The sequence below is a fragment of the Mauremys mutica genome, chromosome 14 (genome assembly GCF_020497125.1).
Source record: "Mauremys mutica isolate MM-2020 ecotype Southern chromosome 14, ASM2049712v1, whole genome shotgun sequence".
Taxonomy (NCBI): Eukaryota; Metazoa; Chordata; order Testudines; family Geoemydidae; genus Mauremys; species Mauremys mutica.
In genome coordinates, this window is record NC_059085.1 from 11,591,043 (window position 1) to 11,609,722 (window position 18,680).

At 47.7% G+C, this 18,680-nt stretch overlaps 1 protein-coding gene across 1 annotated transcript in view; it reads right to left on the reverse strand.

Moving 5' to 3' along the window:
- NLRC5 (NLR family CARD domain containing 5) overlaps nucleotides 1-18,680 on the reverse strand; it is a 79,672-nt gene that overhangs the window by 49,241 nt on the left and 11,751 nt on the right. Inside the window, exons 5-11 of the mRNA XM_044987676.1 lie at nucleotides 14,929-16,684; nucleotides 13,979-14,062; nucleotides 8,001-8,084; nucleotides 7,823-7,906; nucleotides 5,997-6,086; nucleotides 4,928-4,978; nucleotides 2,183-2,251 (exon numbers count right to left, since the gene is read on the reverse strand). Of these exons, the coding sequence (XP_044843611.1) occupies nucleotides 2,183-2,251; nucleotides 4,928-4,978; nucleotides 5,997-6,086; nucleotides 7,823-7,906; nucleotides 8,001-8,084; nucleotides 13,979-14,062; nucleotides 14,929-16,684 (2,218 nt within the window). The remainder of the gene's footprint in view (nucleotides 1-2,182; nucleotides 2,252-4,927; nucleotides 4,979-5,996; nucleotides 6,087-7,822; nucleotides 7,907-8,000; nucleotides 8,085-13,978; nucleotides 14,063-14,928; nucleotides 16,685-18,680) is intronic.

Here is an 18,680-nt window from a genome sequence, read left to right on the forward strand (position 1 = left end):
CAACAAGCAAACCCTCTGAATGGAATGATTAATCTGATGGCTACTTTGCCTTTGTGTGGAACCTGTTCTCTGAGGATCTCAATTAACCCATGGAAACTTAGACATATTTCTAGGAACAGGAAGATGAGATTAAATGAGCTGAGTAGAGACAGAACAAGAGGCTGATATCAACCGTCAACAGGCACTTCTAGCATCTATTCCTCTCTAGATCCATCGAGAATTCCCCCTTTTGAATTAATATAAAGAGGCAGAGGGGACCAGGGAATTGGCTACCAGCTTGTGAGTCAGGACAGTTGGGTTTTATTCTTAGCTCTGCCACCGACAGCTATTTGACCATGGGCAAGTCACCTGACCTCTCTGTGCCTCAGTTTCTCTACATAATGAGAATACTTTTGTACAAATCTTTGTGATCCTTACAGGAAAAATGCTACGTGAGTTCAAACTACTATTATATAACGAAGTCACACAGTTCCCTCCGTGATGTGGGTAATCATTACCCTTCCCGTTTTACAAATGGGGAAACCGAGGCACGGAACAGTAGGCTATGTGTAAGTTGTGAGAAAAAGTATTTCCTTTCAGCAGTTCTAAATTTTCTCTCTTTCAACTTCACTCAATATCCCCTTGTCCTTGGAATATGAGAGGGTGAACTTAAGTGCCTGATCTATGTTCTCTATGCCGTCTATTATTCTGTGTACCTTTATCATCCACCACCAGCCACAATCACCCTACTGCTCTGTGAGTCCATCTCATGTCACCATATGGAGGTGAGGGGAAGCAGGCTGGCTGCTTCCCAATGCGCGCCTAGCCCTCTCCTGCCGCAAGGGCAGGCTCTGCTGAGCTAGTGTCATAGCACGATGACATCACGATACAAACTTCCCCACGACAACATGACATCACAACAGAACACTGTAAAACCATGTCTGCTCAGCCCAGCTCACAGTAACTTCGGGTCACTGGTTTAGGCAGGCCGGGATTTTTGTATTTTAACCATTTACCCAGCTCTATCTCCAACAGTCCTTAAAGAAGAATAAAACAATAAACCCGCCTGCAGGTAATGTTTAATAACAATTAGAATACCAAGCACTTTTCATCCATAGATCTCAAAGGCTATTACTTTGCTCTTGTGTGAAATCTCTCAGCTGAGGGCCTCAATCAACCCATAGACATTTACATACATTTCTAAGAACAGAAAGGTTGGATTAAATGACCAGAAAGCCAAACAGAACAGGGAACTGATTTCAGCTCCCAATGGGCCCTTCTAGGAATTATCCCTCTCTCGATCCACGGGGAATTCACATCAGGAATAGTGTAGACAGGCAGAGGGGCTTCGTGGATGGGGTACAGGAGTGGGAGAAAGGAGATCAGTTGTTTTTCTCCCTATTATATGGTCATAATCCTTCTGTAAAGTACTTGGGAATCTTTGAAGGCAAAGTGCTATGGGAGAGCAAAATGTTATTCTATCGTTCAGTCGCACCCCCGCCGCTATGATGTTACTAAGAATGATCATCCCCATGTTACAAATGAGGAAAAAGAGGCACAGGGAGGGTAAATGATTTTGCCAAAGTCACTCAGGGAGTCAACTGCAGAGCAGGGGATAGAACCCAGGAGCCCAGATTCACACATACGCTCACTTCCCGCCGTCTAACTTGCTAATGGGTGGCGCTGTGACAAACTGTGCTAGGGAACCAGCAGAGACGCTTGGAATAAAGTGCTGTCTCTTACCGCCTCGTATTCCAGTTTTGGCTCCCTGATCCAGTACGAGTTTGCCATCAGCTGGCCAATCAGTGTGTTTTTGTAACACCGCTGTCCCCTGAACTTAGTGCTGGTGAAACGTGCTGGATTTAATAGGAATGACCATGGCAGGTCAGACCCTTGCTCCCCCTGCTGTGGTACCCTGTCCCTGATAGTGATGCAGACTTCCCCATGACAACATGTGATGTCACAACTGAACGTTGTCAAACCATGTCTGCTGAGCCCAACTCACCGTAACTTGGCACCCTCACTTGGACAGGCTGGGATACTTTCAATTTCTAACCATTTATCCAGCTCTGTTTCTAACAATTCTTAAATAGTAATATCCTCTGCCTTTAATGGCTAAGGCGGACGTTACTCTGCCCATCTGTGGAACCTGTCATGTGAAGATCTCTATTCACCCATAGAAATTTAAGTATATTTCTTTTACCGTAACTTCAAATTTCTTATTTGAGCAGCATTTTCCTTTTTATGTTCCCTTCTCCTCAAATTCGATGATCTGCAAAGAAACAAAATATTTACTGGCCTTTGAAACTCCATCATGAGACATTTGCGCTGTTGAATATTTTCCAGCTCCATTATGGGATACAGTACGCACAGGGAGGGAATAAAGCTTTGTTGGAAGAAGTCAGTGGGGGTACATTTAGCACAGCAGCAGGGGGTGTAATTCCCAGCTTGGGGAGGCAAACTTGTGCTAGCTTTGATCAAGCTAGTGCGCAAACAGCAGTGTGGCTGCAGTGACATGGGCGGTGGGATGGGCTAGCCGCTCTGGGTGCACACCTAGGGTCTCAGATAGCCTTATACTTAGCCCACGCTTCTCACCGCCCACCCCATCATGGCTACGCTGCTATTTTTAGCATGCTAGCAGGATCAAAGCTAGTGCAGGCATGTCTACCCCAGCTGCAGTACAGATGTAGCTTGAGTCTCTTTCCAGGATTCAGTTATCTGGCCCAGCATTGCCGCAGGGATGGCTCTATGTATTTTGCTGCCCCAAGCACGGTAATCAGGCTGCTTTCCGCGGCATGCCTGCGGGAGGTCCACCGGTAACGCGGATTCGGCGGCATGCCTGCGGGAGGTCCGCCGGTAACACGGATTCGGCGGCATGCCTGCGGGAGGTCCGCCGGTAACACGGATTCGGCGGCATGCCTGTCGGAGGTCCGCCGGTAACGCGGATTCGGCGGCATGCCTGCCAGAGGTCCGCCGGTAACGCGGATTCGGCGGCATGCCTGCCGGAGTTCTGCCGGTAACGCGGATTCGGCGGCATGCCTGCCGGAAGTCCGCCAGTAACGCGGATTCGGCGGCATGCCTGCCGGAAGTCCGCCGGTAACGCGGATTCGGCGGCATGCCTGCGGGAGGTCCGCCGGTAACGCGGATTCGGCGGCTTGCCTGCGGGAGGTCCGCCGGTAACGCGGATTCGGCGGCTTGCCTGCGGGAGGTCCGCCGGTAGCGCGGATTCGGCGGCATGCCTGCCGGAGGTCCGCCGGTAACGCGGATTCGGCGGCATGCCTGCCGGAGGTCCGCCGGTAACGCGGATTCGGCGGCATGCCTGCGGGAGGTCCGCCGGTAACGCGGATTCGGCGGCATGCCTGCGGGAGGTCCGCCGGTAACGCGGATTCGGCGGCATGCCTGCGGGAGGTCCGCCGGTAACGCGGATTCGGCGGCATGCCTGCGGGAGGTCCGCCAGTCCTGCGCCTTTGGTGTCCCCACCGCCGAATTGCCACCGAAACCGCGGGACCGGCGGACATCCCGCAGGCATTCTGCCGAAGGCAGCCTGACTGCCGCCCTCCCGGTGATCGGCAGGCTGCCCCCCCGTGGCTTGCCACCCCAGGCATGCACTTGGTGCGCTGATGCCTGGAGCCGCCTCTTCATTGCCCTAGTGCAGCTAAGTGGGAGTCAGGAGGCTAAGGACTGCTCATTGCAAATGAAAACATTCCACTACGTAGCACAGCATGTGATGAAAGGTGCTTTCCGGCTGAGGCATTTTCAGACTGATCCTCTAAGAGAAAAACAAGGACCCCTATTTCGCTTGGTATTTACTTACCTAGGGCTAAATCCATACTGTCCCCACACATATGCAGAGGCATGAACAGAGGCAACCAAAAGAGGTGCAAGAAGTGTTGTGCCCAATTTATGCCCCACCTCCTAAAGAAAAAATCGACATGGCTGTGATTCAGAATTGCCTTGCAACCTCTACTGTCATTTACTCCCATGCAAAATGCTCCCATTCTGGATTAATAGTTTTACATTCCCTTTTAACAGGTGTAAATGACTGCAAGGGGTGCAGGGGAATTATGTCACATTTCTCAGTGGCAGATTTAGAGTTTGTGGGGTTCTCTGCACAGCTTCATTTCCGGGTCCCCCCAGCCAAGAAAAAGAACATTCTCTCTTATCTCCCCCCGTTTTTCATTCTTTTTTTCTCATCCTCCTCCTATATTATAAGTAATGGGAATTAAATGACAATAAAGTGAGGTACCTTGATTGGGGCAGGAGGTTGGGATGCAGAAGAGGGTGCGGGGTGCAGGCTCTGGGAGGGAGTTTGGGTGCTGGGTGTGGGCTCTGGGCTGGGGCAGGGGGCAGCGCTTACCTCGGGCAGTGCAGCTCCCACAGCGCAGTTTCTGGCCAATGGGAGCTGCAGAATTGGCGCTCAGCGTGGGGGAAGCGCACGGAGACACCCCCCAGGGGCCGCAGGGACATGCCAGCCACTTCCGGGAGCAGCACAGAGGGAAGGAGGGAGGCAGAGCGGGCAGGGAGCTGCCTTAGCCCTGCTGCTGGCACGTCTCTGTGCGTCCCTTGGGGGGATGGGGACAGCAGGTCTCCATGCACTGCCCGGAAGGCAGCGCACGGAGCCACCTCCCCAACCAGATGCATGCAGAGACATGCCAGCAGCCGGCCACTTCCGGGAGCGGTGTGGGGCCACTGACCACGGCATGCAGGTAGCTTGCCTGCCTGAACCCTGCTGCGCCGCCGGCCAGGGCAGGTTGTCAAATATTTGTCCTGCATTTTGGGGGGGCGCCCCTCTGTCGTTGGGGGCCCTGTGCCACCACACGGTTTGTATCATGGTAAATCCGCTCCTGCCATTTCTGGAGCCACCAGTCACCAGTGTCCATGGTAGAAATGACTATTGTTTGAATCAGAATTCCCTTAAATACTCACAACTCCAAGATCAATTTCTCACCTGAGGACTCTTCTGGGCTGGCCAGAAAAATATATCATGACGGTGTCCTTCCTGCAAGCAAAATACAACACACTATTAGCTTAAATCCTAAAGGGTTAAACTTCTTATGCAGAAATGCTCAATAGGGGCCTGGGCCTGCTCTCCTTGAAATGGACGGCAAAGCTCCCACTGAATTCAGTGGGGCTGAATCAAGCCTTAGAAATGTGCTGCTCTTAAGCTTATGAAGCAAAAGGGAATATTGCAGGGGATGTTAGTCAAAAGAATCATTGGTCTCAGCAAGGCTGGCCAGAAGCTTGAGCAAACTGCTTCTTGGGGTTCCCCTTCTCTAGATACAACTCTCCTGAAACCAGGAGCTCATTCCACTGATTGATCCAAAATGCTACAATTTACTGCAGCGATTTGGCCCTTTGCTCTAGCTGTGGCATGGAGCAAAATAACACTGTTCAGTAAAAATGCTCTTCTGCAAGATAAGTTGTAAGAAGGGTCAGCAGTGATTTCAGTATCACGTGTGTATTGCGTGGAGAAACTTGGAAAAAAGCAAACTATGTCCAACAGGGCTTCATTAGAGCTATACTAGGGATGAATCTGGCTCCTAGAGTTTACCCACAGAATAAACTAGTTGTAAGAGCTGTAATTTAAGTCTCCACTTTACCCAATATCTTGGACATATGATAATATCAAAACCATTGTTCAAAGACAAAGCAAGTGCACAGCAACGCAAAATGTTGCTTTTCCAGTAATTTTCGCTGGTTTATAACTCATTTGCACTAACAAGGAATCTCACCGGGTAGATAGTGCATGTTTTAAAAACAAGAGTTTAAATTATGTTACATAGACATTTTACATTGAAAAATCAATGTGTGAAATGAATCAATGCCTTAATAATTCCATATTGCATAATGTAACTGAATCAAACTCCATGTTTCAACTTGTCAATAAGAGGAGAGAATTGAACTCAATTTGCACCAATCTTTATTACGGAACAATTCTACTGAAAAGAGAAGGCAATTTTTACAGTCAACAGTTAGAGAAATACAGTATATATTTCCATAGCATGTATTACCAGTACCTTATATGTAGTTCAGTAACATTTGGACAGGTAGTGGCTCCCTTCGCCAAAGTAAGAACAGACTTCACCGAAATATCATTATGGCTTAAACTGTGGATAACAGTCAGAGCATCACAATATCAGCTGCTTGTATTTGATAGTAAGTCTCTTTTATTTAATACACAACCACTGCTTCTTAACATACACACACAAATCTAACGGATTTTGTTGACTATTTAAAACTATACCTGTTTGTTTTCAGCCAACAGACATTTCTGTCTGTTCGCAATTCACTTCTATTTTATGGACTCTTTCAAATGCAACTGCTGCCCCTGAGTTCAGAATCAGGGACACTTGATAGAGCTATCGGATAGTAAAATGGTTCTTCACCTTTTTCTGCTAAACAAAACACTTATTAATAACGTAGGTGATACAACTGCAATAGCATAGGGATTTATGATAAAATATTTGATACATTTTTCATAGTTTGCTGCAGCAAAATAACAGATGTAAAGTACAGCACTTTAAAGGAATACAGTCAAGATAAAAATCTTATGCTTAAAAAAAATCTAACCTGTTACTAGTAAAACTCAAAGGGTTTTTAAAAAATATAATTTCCTTTATTTATGCTGTTTATTTAAGTTTTGGACTTCGCTCAGCCTGATCCTGCAAACACTTTTGCATGGGCATAAATTGACTCCACCTGACATCAATGGAATTGCTCATGAGTAAAGTTATGCACAGGTGTAAGAGTTTGAAGGAACAGCCCCTAAAATTAGATTGGTTTATCTGGTAAATGTCACTCCCTTCTTTTTTCAGTTGCAAATCTGTTTCACTGAAGGCTCCTGTGCATTATGAGGCCAATGCTGTTGTGTTAGGGTTTCCACTTTCCAGCCTGCCAGAGGCATGTTTGACTCCAATCCTTCTTCCCCCCTATATTTGCATACACAAACACATCCCAAGAAAACATTTCTATTCATATTAGGTTTAGTAAAACCTTGAGGCTGGGTATTATTTTCTTTTTTAATTAAATCTAATTGTACATAACTTCCTAGATATTAAAACCAGGAGGGACTATTAGATTATTCCCATCAAATTTCATCCTCTTACTTCCATTTTGAGCCCAGTAGCTTGTGTTTGTGTTTGGCTAAAGCAGATCTTCCAGGAAGATAACCAGTTTTGATCTAGAGACCTCAAGAGGTGAAGAATTCACTGTTTCCTTTGGTAGTTTGTTCTAATGGTTAATGGAAGGGGCCTCAGGCATTGATTGCATCTCGGCCTTTCCTGTTCCCCAGTCGCACACAACAGTTTAGTCTCCTGAGGACTAAAATGCTTTGGTTTAACTGAAGTCATTAGGCTCCATGATGTAAGGGTATTTGGGTGGAATTTGAGGATCTGTAGTCCAACCTTTTCAGGGCTGTGGGCCAGATGCTAGTTTTGGGGCACCTCTGCAGGCTATACCCAGGAATATGTGCTCTACAAAATGGCGCCCTCCGTGCGGCATGACCTCGCACATATTGTAATGGTAAAGTCCCACTGTGCAGAGGACACCATTTTGTGGAGCAGGTCTGCTAGGGATGAGGGCATATACCTTTGGGGGCTGGACAAAATCATTCCACAGGCCAAATCCAGCCCAAGAGCTGCAAGTTGGACTGCCCACCTCACTGTGAAAAATTTGTGCGCCTGACTGACCCCAGGGACTGCCAGCATTGCTCCCTGACCTGATGTTGAAGCTTTAGCAAACTAGGGTTAGGGTTAGTCTAAACTACTAGACCCTTTGATGGGATGATTTGCTTCTTCAGAGCTGACATTTTAAATGGGCTTAAGTCATTAAATCTCTTACTTACTCAATCATCTTTAACTTTTCCACTCTGGAAAGCATTTCAATCACCTTCCCCATGTCTTGGTCCCTCAGTCGATTGTCCTGCAAGCTGCAAATCAGTTTGCCTGGTTAATATTCCCCCATAAATAATTCTCACCTGATTTTAAAAGCATCGCTCACCCCCAATAACGCGGGTCACTTACTTTATTTCTTCAAGTTGAAGGCAGTTTGGAAAGACTTGTGCCAGGCCAGTTAGCCCCAGGGCAGTGATACTGCCACCAGTTAACCTGAAAAACACAAAGCAAATCGAAAATGTCGCATCAGTACAAATCCACCAGACTCGTGGCAGAAACAGTGTCTGGGACATCCCTGGGTTCCACATCCAGCATGTGACCAGGAGGAAGATGCAGAGGCGTGTGGCCTGATTCTGCTCTCAGTCAATGGAAGTTATGCCCCTGGAGACAAAGGGCAGAACTGGGCTCCAGCACCATCACTTTGCTGTGCATCCTATCACATAGAACTGGAAGGGACCCCGAAGGGTCACTGAGTCCAGCCCCCTGCCTTCACTAGCAGGACCAAGTACTGATTTTGCCCCAGATCTCTAAGTGTCCCCCTCAAGGACTGAACTCACAACCCTGGGTTTAGCAGGCCCATGCTCAAACCATCCATCGCAGCTTGCAGGAATTTGAGTTCCTGACATTCCATTTCACCTCTTTTCAGTCTCTTAATATGCAGGGGAAAGCTGCAGGAAGTAGAGAGGAAAATACTCCCCAAACTGCTTCCAAACAAAAGCTCAACACAGCCAAAATGGAGCTCTTTATCTTTCGCACCCTAAGCCCTGCCCACTCCCTTCTTTCTCCATCACCATGGACAGCACCTCAGCGTCACTCAGCCCCATAACTAAGGCTAAGATTTACTCACAGGCATTTTTGGTAAAAGTCATGGACAGGTCACCGGCAATAAATAAAAATTCATGGCCCGTGACCTATTCATGACTTTTACTAAAAATATTCCAGACTAAATCTCGATTTCTGGGGCTCTGCTGCTTCGGGGGCCCCGCTTCAGTGCTGGGGGTTGACTGCCCCCGGATGCTGCTCCCTGGGGACCGCTCTCCAGATGGCCTCCAGGAGCCTCTGGCGATGCTGCTCCAGCCACCTTGGGATCATTGTTGCTCAGGCGGTTCGAAGGGTGCCCACAGGACTGCTGCTTGGGCACTACCTGGAGCCAGCCGCACTGGTCGCTGCTTGCGCGGTCCCCAGAGCCAGCTGCCCTAGGGGCCGCCCGAGCAGTTGGCCTCAGGGTCGGCTGCTCGGGCAGCGCTGCAGTCAGCCACACCAGCCGCTTCGGAAGTCCCGGAGGTTGTGGAAACCACGGAATCTGTGAGAGAATCGCCACCTTACCCATAACCTACGCATGGTCTTCGACTTGGCCCTCTCCCTCAGTCCTCACGCCCAGCCATCCCGAAAGGCCTGTCTAAACGTACAGCGGCGCAGTGGGTACGGGTGTACGGGTACACACAGGCGGTGGCTATAAGAGGCCAGGGGAGGCTAAGCCGCCCCAAACAGCCTGCCTGCCACCTTCGGAGCGTGCTGCCGCCGAAAGGGTGGGCACCCTGGCTGTGGCCCCACCCACACTCTGCCCCGAGGCCCTGGTCCCGCTCGTCCTCTTCCTGTCCCCGCTCCGCCCGCACGGGAGCCTCATGGCAGGGGGCGAAGAGTCATGCGCGAGCAGCTGGCTGGCTGACGGGTGGGTGGGGCCGGGGGAGGGTGCGAAGAGGCGCATGCATGTGAGTGTCCGACCGGCAGGCGGGAGGGGGGACCTGAGGGAGGCGGCAAAGCAGCACAAGCGGCAGGCAGGGGGGCCCGGGGCAGGAGAAAAGAGGAGTGAGCAGCAGGCGGGGGGGGAGGGGGGCTCGTGGATGAGGTGAAGAGGCAAATGCTGGGGGGGGGCTCGTGGAGGGGGACTCGGGGGGCTGGAGTTGGAGCATGGGCAGAGCTTCCAGGAGAGGAGTCTGAGCAGGGGCGGGTCTCAATGCAGGGTCACTGTCTGGGTGCTCACAGCCTCCCCACATGGAGGACTCACGCCCCGCCAATGCCAGTACCACTGCGCCGCTGCAGCACGTGTGGTGAAGACGTTCTATGCCGATGGGAGAAAGCTCTGTCGACTTAGAAAAACCAGCCCCGGGAGCAGCAGAACTTCTCCCGCCAACACAGCACTATGCACACTACGCTTATGCCAGTGTAACTTAAGTCCCTCAGGGGGGTGGAATATTCACATCCCTGAGCAATATAAGTTTTGCCGACATAAGTGGTAGTGTAGACACAGCCTAAATCTCACCACTTCTTCCTGCATAACATCTCTAAGATCCCATCCTTCCTCTCCGTCCACTCAGCTAAAACTCTAGCACAATGGGGTCCTGATCCAGGTGCTACCCCAATGCCCCTTGCAGGCAAAGCATGGCTCTGCAGCGCCCTGCCTCGGTTTCCGTTCTCACAGGGCCCCTTAAAAACTAAACACAGTCCAAAAGGTAAAAACCAAATTCCCTTGCTGGGGTTCTACTTCATTAAGTCTAAATAAACTTGAAATAAAATCTGCCTGGCATGTAGTTTCTCCCCTCAGATTCGGATGGTCGCCCAGACCTCAGCTCAGGGAGGTAAGGGAAAGAATGACAGAGCTACTAAAAGGGATCCTGAAGAAAGTGACTGGGGAGATGTTGCTGAGAGCCCAGTCATAAAAAATGGGGAACTTGATGGAATCTAATGTTATAATTAAACTGTGTAAAAGGGAAGTCAACTGTATTACTTATTGTAACCTTTAGTGCCAGGGTTTGCCTGCTGTGCAGTCCTGTCAGGAAAGAATGACATGGCATTCATACTGATTTCTTTTAGTTTACGTGATCAAGAGAAGGAGTAAGGCGAATGTTTACAATCAAGCAGGCTTATGCTATCAAGTTAGTGCTGAAGAGGCAGTAAACCAAATGCATTGAAACCACATAGTGTGTGTGTATAAGGACACTTGGCCAGAGTGGAATAATCACAAACGTAACTGTTCAGCTCAGTCATGCATACCAAGGTCCTACCGTGGTTGTTGAAACAAGAAGAATCGGTGTGGACTATTTATACAGCTGTTCTGGCCGTCTGGAGAAAAACAGTTCTTGAAGGGACTTTGCATTGTATAATGACTGTTAAAACAAGTTTAAAGAGCACCAAAGATTACAAAGAGACTTTATATAAATTCTATGAACTTTAAATTGACCAGTTCAGCAGCTAGCAGGATGTTGATGGAGAAAATGCAAATTGAACAAGCAATAACTGCAAAATTGGCCACGGGATGCACCACAAAGGGGTCCACAGAAAGGGACTTGCAGAGGTAAGCTGCTGACCGGACCAGACAGTGTTCAAGATGTGTCCCAAGATGCTTGTACAACAGTTATGGTCTAACTTGTCTTACACTAGCTGGTGTGACAAGATGTATTCCACAGTGAGTCAGGAAAATCCTAGTCTCATTTGCAAGAACTCAAAAGCTGATGCCTTGTTCCCTGATGGGATGGTAAGAAAGGATGACTCTCCTTTTGGTTGGACATCTTGAATCTTCAGAAGAAGTATGAGTCGACATACCAGAACCTCCAAAAAGAGGAACCAAGTTGGACCAGCCAGCAGAAATAGGATAAAATTACTGGTGTCCTTCAGCACATCACTTCTCAAAAGCCGAAGGCACCTGGAAGAGAGAAGACTGAGTTCCTGGGCCAGCAATCTCGGAGTCCTCCTGGTGGCACCAAATAACTATCTCAGACAGACCACCTTTAATGTCTCTTTCTATTTTCCAGCAGTTCAGGTTGCCTGTTAGCACACTGAGAAAAGACTATAGTTGTATCCATCCTTCACTCAATCTGTGTTCATGTGTCAAGTCCTGCTGTGGACAATTACTGAGCTGAAAGGTGATGTCTGAGCAAAGACCTAGTGATAAGTAACACAGAGACTTTCTTTGGGAGATGTGATGGGGCATCTGCCCCACACTGGTGGAGAAAGGGTTAAAAGCAGCCCTGGAGAGGCTGCGCAGCAGACAGCCAATCAGAGAGGGGCTGCAATGAGCAGCCAATCAGGGCAGAGCAGGCCCCATATAAAGAGAGATACACGGCAGTCGGGCAGTTCTCTCTTTGGAGCCCAGGGAGAAAGGACTGGGTCCCTGAAGGGCTGAGGAAACTGCCAGCACCCTGGACAGAGCAGTGCTGAGCCAGGTCGGGGAGCAGAGGGAGCTCCAGCCTGACTGGCTGAAAGACTAATGTCTTGATACGGGGGCAGAGAAGGTGCTAGGGCAACGGGGAAGTGGCCCAGGGAAACAGAGGGCAGGGGTTGAAGGAGATGCAGCGTGTGGCTGCCGCCTAGAGGGTCCCTGGGTCAGAACCTGGAGTAGTGGGCAGGCCCAGGTCTCCCTCGCCCCCACTTGCCACTGAGGGGAGTGGCCAGTGAAGGGCTGCAGTTTGCCACTGAGGTAATTGGCTAGAACCTTGGGCTGCAGTTGGCCACAGAGGTGAGTGGCTGGACAGAGGACTGCTGTTCCCCCGGAAGGGAAGGAGAACAGAATGGTGCATGTGGGGCTGGAGGCCCGTGTCCTGAAGAGGACGCCGCCGGTCCTTGAGGTGACGCGGGTCCGGTGCAGAAATCACGCAGGCGAGACACCACCGGAGGAGGGCGCCCTGCGAAAAGACAGAGCTAATTCCCAGAATGACCAGCAGGAGGCACCATGGTGGTCAGTCCCGGCCTGTTATGCAAGACAACCCAAATCAGTCAATTGGTCGCTTCCTGAAACTGAGTACCTAATTAGTACGGAAGTATACATGCTTGTGGGTGTTGTCACAGAATTACAGCATGTGTCTTTGTTTTGGAACAGGTTCCAACCAAGATTGTTGTAAAGCAGCTTTTAAACTGAACAAGTTACTGTTATTAATGAAGATTGCAGAACTGCACATGTCTACCATAGTTAATGGTAGACTGCCTTTGGAGTTCTAGGTGTATACAAACATAAAATGAGGCCAGGGTTGACCTCTGTAGCATAGACTCTTGCTATGATGATGGAAGGGGTTTTTCCATCACATAATAAATCTGCCCTCTCTAGAGGAGGTAGCTAGATTGATGGAAGAATTCTTCCGTCAATCTAGCAGAGTCTACACTGGGGCTAAGGTTAGCTTGACTATATCTCTCGGGGGTGTGAATTTTTCACACTTCTGAGTGATGTTGCTAGGTCAACCTAAGTTTTAGGTGTAGATCAGGTCTAAGTGTGCAAACTTCTTGTATTGGACTTGGTCTATCAAAAATGTAGGGGTTTATTTTAGGTAGTTAGGAGTGCTAGGCAGATCTTGGGGCTAAAATAACTCATTGAGAAATAGGTAACAAGGATTTGACTACTACAGGTCCATGGAGACAAATGCACCATGAAATCAATGATACATCTGAGATATATGGATAATATTTTCATCCTCTGGGCAGACGGCTTAAACTCTCTTATAGATTTCCACCACAACTCCAACTACTACCTACCCATTAAACTCTCTCTGGGGAACACTCCCACACTAGCATCAATCTCCTGGACACCACAATCAGCTTCAACAACGGAACCCTACAGACAACCCTAGACAAATAATCCACAGATCACCACACCTACCTCTATAGACCATTCTTCCTATGATGTACAGATATTAGGGTTGGTCAAAAATTTTCCATAGAAGCTTTTTTTTTTTTTTTGAGAAATAATTGGATTTTCAACTTAACTCAATTTTTTGCAGAAAGTGTCTCTGTTTTCCTCAAAAAAAAATGATTTTTGAAAGCCTGAAAACCAAAAAGCTTTTGTCCAAAAAGTGAAAGAAAAAAAGTGTTTCAATCCGCTCTAATAGATATAAAGGATTTTTACAGCAGTATAAGGTGATGCAAATCTTTTGCAGCTATCTCCTGGCATTTGGTAGCAACGCACAAAAGGTACCATATACAATCACATTTTTCATGTATTTTTGTGTTGCACTAAACAACGCAACAGATTATATTTTAGACAACATCACCCAGAGCAAAAGATTTAAAATACATATGACATAAGATGGTGGTACAAAATCCAAAAGGGAACCCATTCCCTATTCCTATTCAGCACTAGAGCAAAGTAAGATGGGTTGACTCTAATATTAAATGCTTACTCTAGTTTCTTCAGACTCTTGATCTTCGGTAAGCTTTTGGAAAGAGCAGCCGCAAATTCGTCACCATATTTCCTGCTCCTAAAGCTAAAACAATAAAAAAGTGGGCTAAAACACGATAGAACAAAACAGAACTCTTTATTTTTTTCTAACATTATCTATGATCCAGCCACCTTATTGCATCATTTTTATTTCTAAACATATTAGTTCTTTAAATACCATTTCAACATAATCAAATGCACAAAGGGGGAAAGCCTTTATTGGCTTGGTTACTAAGACACTTCATGCAGTAGCTGTTGCTAAACAGTGGAGACAGTATGACGGAGCATTCTGCTAGCGCTATGATAAAGATAAGTAATTCCTTACTTAAGGACATTTTCTACTCACGTTATATCGGTGAGCAGAGGAAAACTCTTATGAACTGGAAAGGCCTAATGGTTCCTGCATGTAAACTACTGAAGTCAATGGAGTTATACCAGGCATGAATTTTGTCCGAATGCTTTAAAGCTGTTATTGGAGAAATATACCATTTACACTATGGTAAATTAGTAGCACACGGTGCCCTGGAATGCACGCAATCTTTAAAGTGAATTTAGCACTCATAAAAGGTATCAAATTGACAGCTCTGGAGATTGAAATGCCTATTTTGCCCCCCTCCCCCAACCACCGAAATGGAGGCTGTCGAGTACCAGCTTTAGCGATGAGATGGTAGTTCACTCTCCGTCTTTGATCTCTCTGCTGAACCTGCCCACAGCAATTTCAGTCGCTATCAGTGCTGGCTGGCTGTGAACCAGCAACCCAGAGGTGAAATGCTTGGGACTTCACGGCTAGATATCTGAGCCCTCCAATGACAGGTAATTTAGATCCCATTTCCCATTCATTTTAATGGTAAATGGGCATAGAAATCCCATCAAAATCTCAATCCAAATGCACGTCTTTCATGCATTTCTTACCTCAGATGCTCTATATTTTTACAGCTCGCTAGAACCTCCAAACAATCTAATTCCATGGGACAGCCTGCAAAATCCAAGTGAGTCAAATCCCGGCCACAGTTAATGATGAAAACCAAAGCTGAAACATCTAGAGGTGTCAATCTAAAGTTTCTAAATTCATACTTGAAATTTAACTGGCTCCCAACATGCTGGGCTAATTCAAGGTCTTGTGTTTCATAAGTACAATGGCACAGCTCAATTATCTTGGGCCCCGTTAGATTAGTAGCTGCCAGCTTCTTCAATGACTGCAAAATGGCGGCTTGCTTGTCCCGCACCCACACCTGATTTCGTTCAGCTAGCTGGGTGAGGAACGTCCTACACTCCTTCGACGAGAGGCCTGAGAGAAAGATGTGAAAATTCTCCATGAATTCGGTCCTGGCTTCATTTTTTAAAGTCCACTTTGACTTCAAAGAGAACTTTTTCTTCAGGTCGTTTCCGTCGACTGCATTATTTATCATCAAGTTCAGCGCAGCAAAGAACTCCTGAAGACTCAGGTGCACAAAGGCATGGCCGGCCTCTGGGAGGCTGTCACTCCTCTTCACCTCAAAGACAGTCAGCAACCCGTGTAGGGAAGCGAACTCTTTCACATGCTCTGGGATATCATTAACGTAAAACACTAGCTTCTTCTCTTCCAGGCCTTTCAATGCAAGGTCACACAGGCCCAAAATGGCCGTCCTGTGGTGATTCAGCTGCGTGTCTTCACTCACAGTGCCCTCTGTCTGCTGTTTACTTATAAAGATGAGGAGCATTTTGATATAAAATTGGGTCATGGTCTGAGGAAGCTCCACCTTTGACAAACGCTTCCTCAGCAAATATTCCAAACAAACGCAGACAATGCAGCACAAGGCAGGGATCAAACACATGCTCAGAAGCTTGCTGTTGTTTTTCAGGTGAGCGATGGCCTGCTCTTTGAAGGAATGTTGGTGGAAATAGTGGCTGGCATACTCTTCAACTTTCTCGTGGTCAAATCCCCAAATTTCTGCCAGCAGATCTGCTCTGCTTAATAGAAAGTCAGGTAATTTCTTAGGCCGACTGGTGACCAGCACCGTGCACCCAGGGAGAAGTCTTCCAAAGCAGAAATTGGCAAACAGCTCAGATATGGACATAGGCCTGTGGAGGGCAGGGCTTACATAAGGCGAGGATGGCTGGTCTATGTTCCCCACAAATTCATCCAGCCCATCAAAGATGAACAACATGCGCTGGGCATTCTCCAGGAGGTGCTGAAATACTGCATCAGGGCTATCTTCTGGCTGAAGGACCAAATCAAACAAAAGCTCCTTTAAAGTCAGCTTTCTGCTGATCAGATTCAGCTGCCTAAACTCAAAGAGAAAAGTAAACAGAAATTGAGGCAAAGCTCCTTCTGCCCACTTCTGGCAAAGCCGATGCATCAGCATGGTCTTTCCCATCCCCGGTTTGCCAAACAAAAGGATAACCCTGGTGGTACCCGAGCTAACGACACTTTCAAACAGGTCTGAGACTTTCACAGCCGTGTCCACACATTCCTCTGCTTCCTGCATGCCTGCCGAGTCCTCTCTGGGTTTATCTGCTCTCTCCTTTAGTCTGGAAGCTTTACTCTGCCGGATGACTAGGTTGACGAAGGCTTGGCTGAAAGCTGGTGGCTGTGCTTGTCCCAGAACAGCTGCTCCTGCTGCTCTCTCATTTCCATATCTTTGGGACACTGAAGCAATGATGAGATGCTGGTACCTTTCAGCTGAGTCTGAGAGACAGAGAATGAGAGAGAGAGAGAGAGAGTGTGTGAGAGAGTGGTAATGGGAAACAGCTAGATCAACTTCATGAAAAGTGATCTTGACCATAATAAACTCAGTGAGACCACGGAGCTGTGCCAGTTCATATAGGATCTGGCCTGTTGCTTAACCACTGAAATAGACCCTGATTGTATTGGGAGGTTCATGGTCTAAAGTACTTCCCCCCGCCCCACCCCGGCCCCGATCTATTTACAAAGTCCATGTGATTCTTTACCTTTGTCATTTTTTTTAAAAATCTATGCTTCAAAACATGCATTTAAAACAATAACTCAATACCACAGCCCTACAATTGCAGAGCACTATACCCAGCCCAGCAACCCTACACCAAGTAATTAGTAAACAAAGCAGCACTCTTGTACGACCTTGCAATAACAAGCCACGTGCATACACAATTACATAGTGTTATTTGCCCAAGTAGCGTATCTTCCATCTTCTGCCTCATGGACCTGGTTTTGTGGATTCATACTTCTCCCTCACACAATATAGGGAGTAAGGGTACGTCTTCACTACCCGCCATATCAGCGGGTAGCAATCGATTTCTCGGGGATCGATATATCGCGTCTCATCTAGACGCGATATATCGATCCCCGAATGAGCTCCTGTCGACTCCGGAACTCCACCAACCCGAATGGCAGTAGCGGAGTCGACATGGGGAGCCGCGGACATTGATCCCGCGCAGTGAGGATGGTAGGTAATTCGATTTAAGATACTTCGACTTCAGCTACGTTATTCACGTAGCTGAAGTTGCGTATCTTAGATTGATTCCCCCCCGTAGTGTAGACCAGCCCTAAGACAAGCTCATAGCTCAAACAGACGTTACGGGCTTCATGCAGAAATTACTGGGCGTGGCTGTCTGCCCTGTGTTGTGCGGGAGGTCAGACTAGATGATCATAAAGGTTCCGTCTGGCCTTAAAATCTATGGAAATTAGCCAAGGGTTAGAAAAGGTCCCCATTAGGACCTCAGTGGCTGGTTCAGAAATACACAAAATATCCCTGTCGTCTTCTGAGCAATCTCATCCATTTTCTGCATTGCGCTCAGCCCAGTAACACAGTGATTAACTCTGAGGAAAAGTGTTCACTGTTGAGCTCCCTCCCAGAGACTGTGGACTACTTTTTTTCCCAAACAAGATCCTAGGGTGTTTTGTTAGGCTGCCAAGAATGCAGGAGACAGAGGGACAGATAAAGGGCAATGACTGGAACCTAACGGGCGTTCCCTCCCTCAGGAGGGCAGAGTCCCTTACAGATGGCATCTGGATGTATTTCTCTTTTTTATTATAGATAATGTAGGTATTGATGCCTATAGCTAAGGTTGCCTGACACTTCCCATTATAAGACCCTGTTTTCAGTTGCTTTTAACTTTGCCAACTGGGACTTCCCTTGACATTGCTCCTCCTGGCAGCATATGTAGTGCCAGGCACTGGAATTCAGGCCGAAATTTCCCATGCTGGGTATCTGCCTCAGGCTGAATTTTTTGAAAAAAATTCAGCTAAAATGGCTCAACCATGTCTGTTTAAAAAAAAATTCTTACAACCGCATCACTGAGAAGCTGTAATATAGCCATGCTTTGGAGCAGGGGAACTTGACATTTGATTTTTAGGTGGCCTTTTGCTGTGCCTGTGAAAATTTGTCCAAATTTGTCCAAGTTATTAGCCTCTGAAAAAATCTCAGTTCCCACACACTTAGTAGGACTTTGTTAGCGTTTGGCAGCTAAATTCTCTGGAGGTTACATCTGCACTGAGGATGCTCCGTCCCCTCACAGCTCCTGTCTGTGACCAGCCTGCACGTGCGCCATTCCCACAGAGCAACCGAGCACGCTCCAGCCAAGGCTGCAAGGGATGAGCTGGGACTTCCCTTGACATTGCTCCTCCTGGCAGCTGATGTAGTGCCAGGCACGGAATTGAGAGCAGGGAGACTCTGCCTCTCCTGTGTTCTCAGAGCTACCCTTGC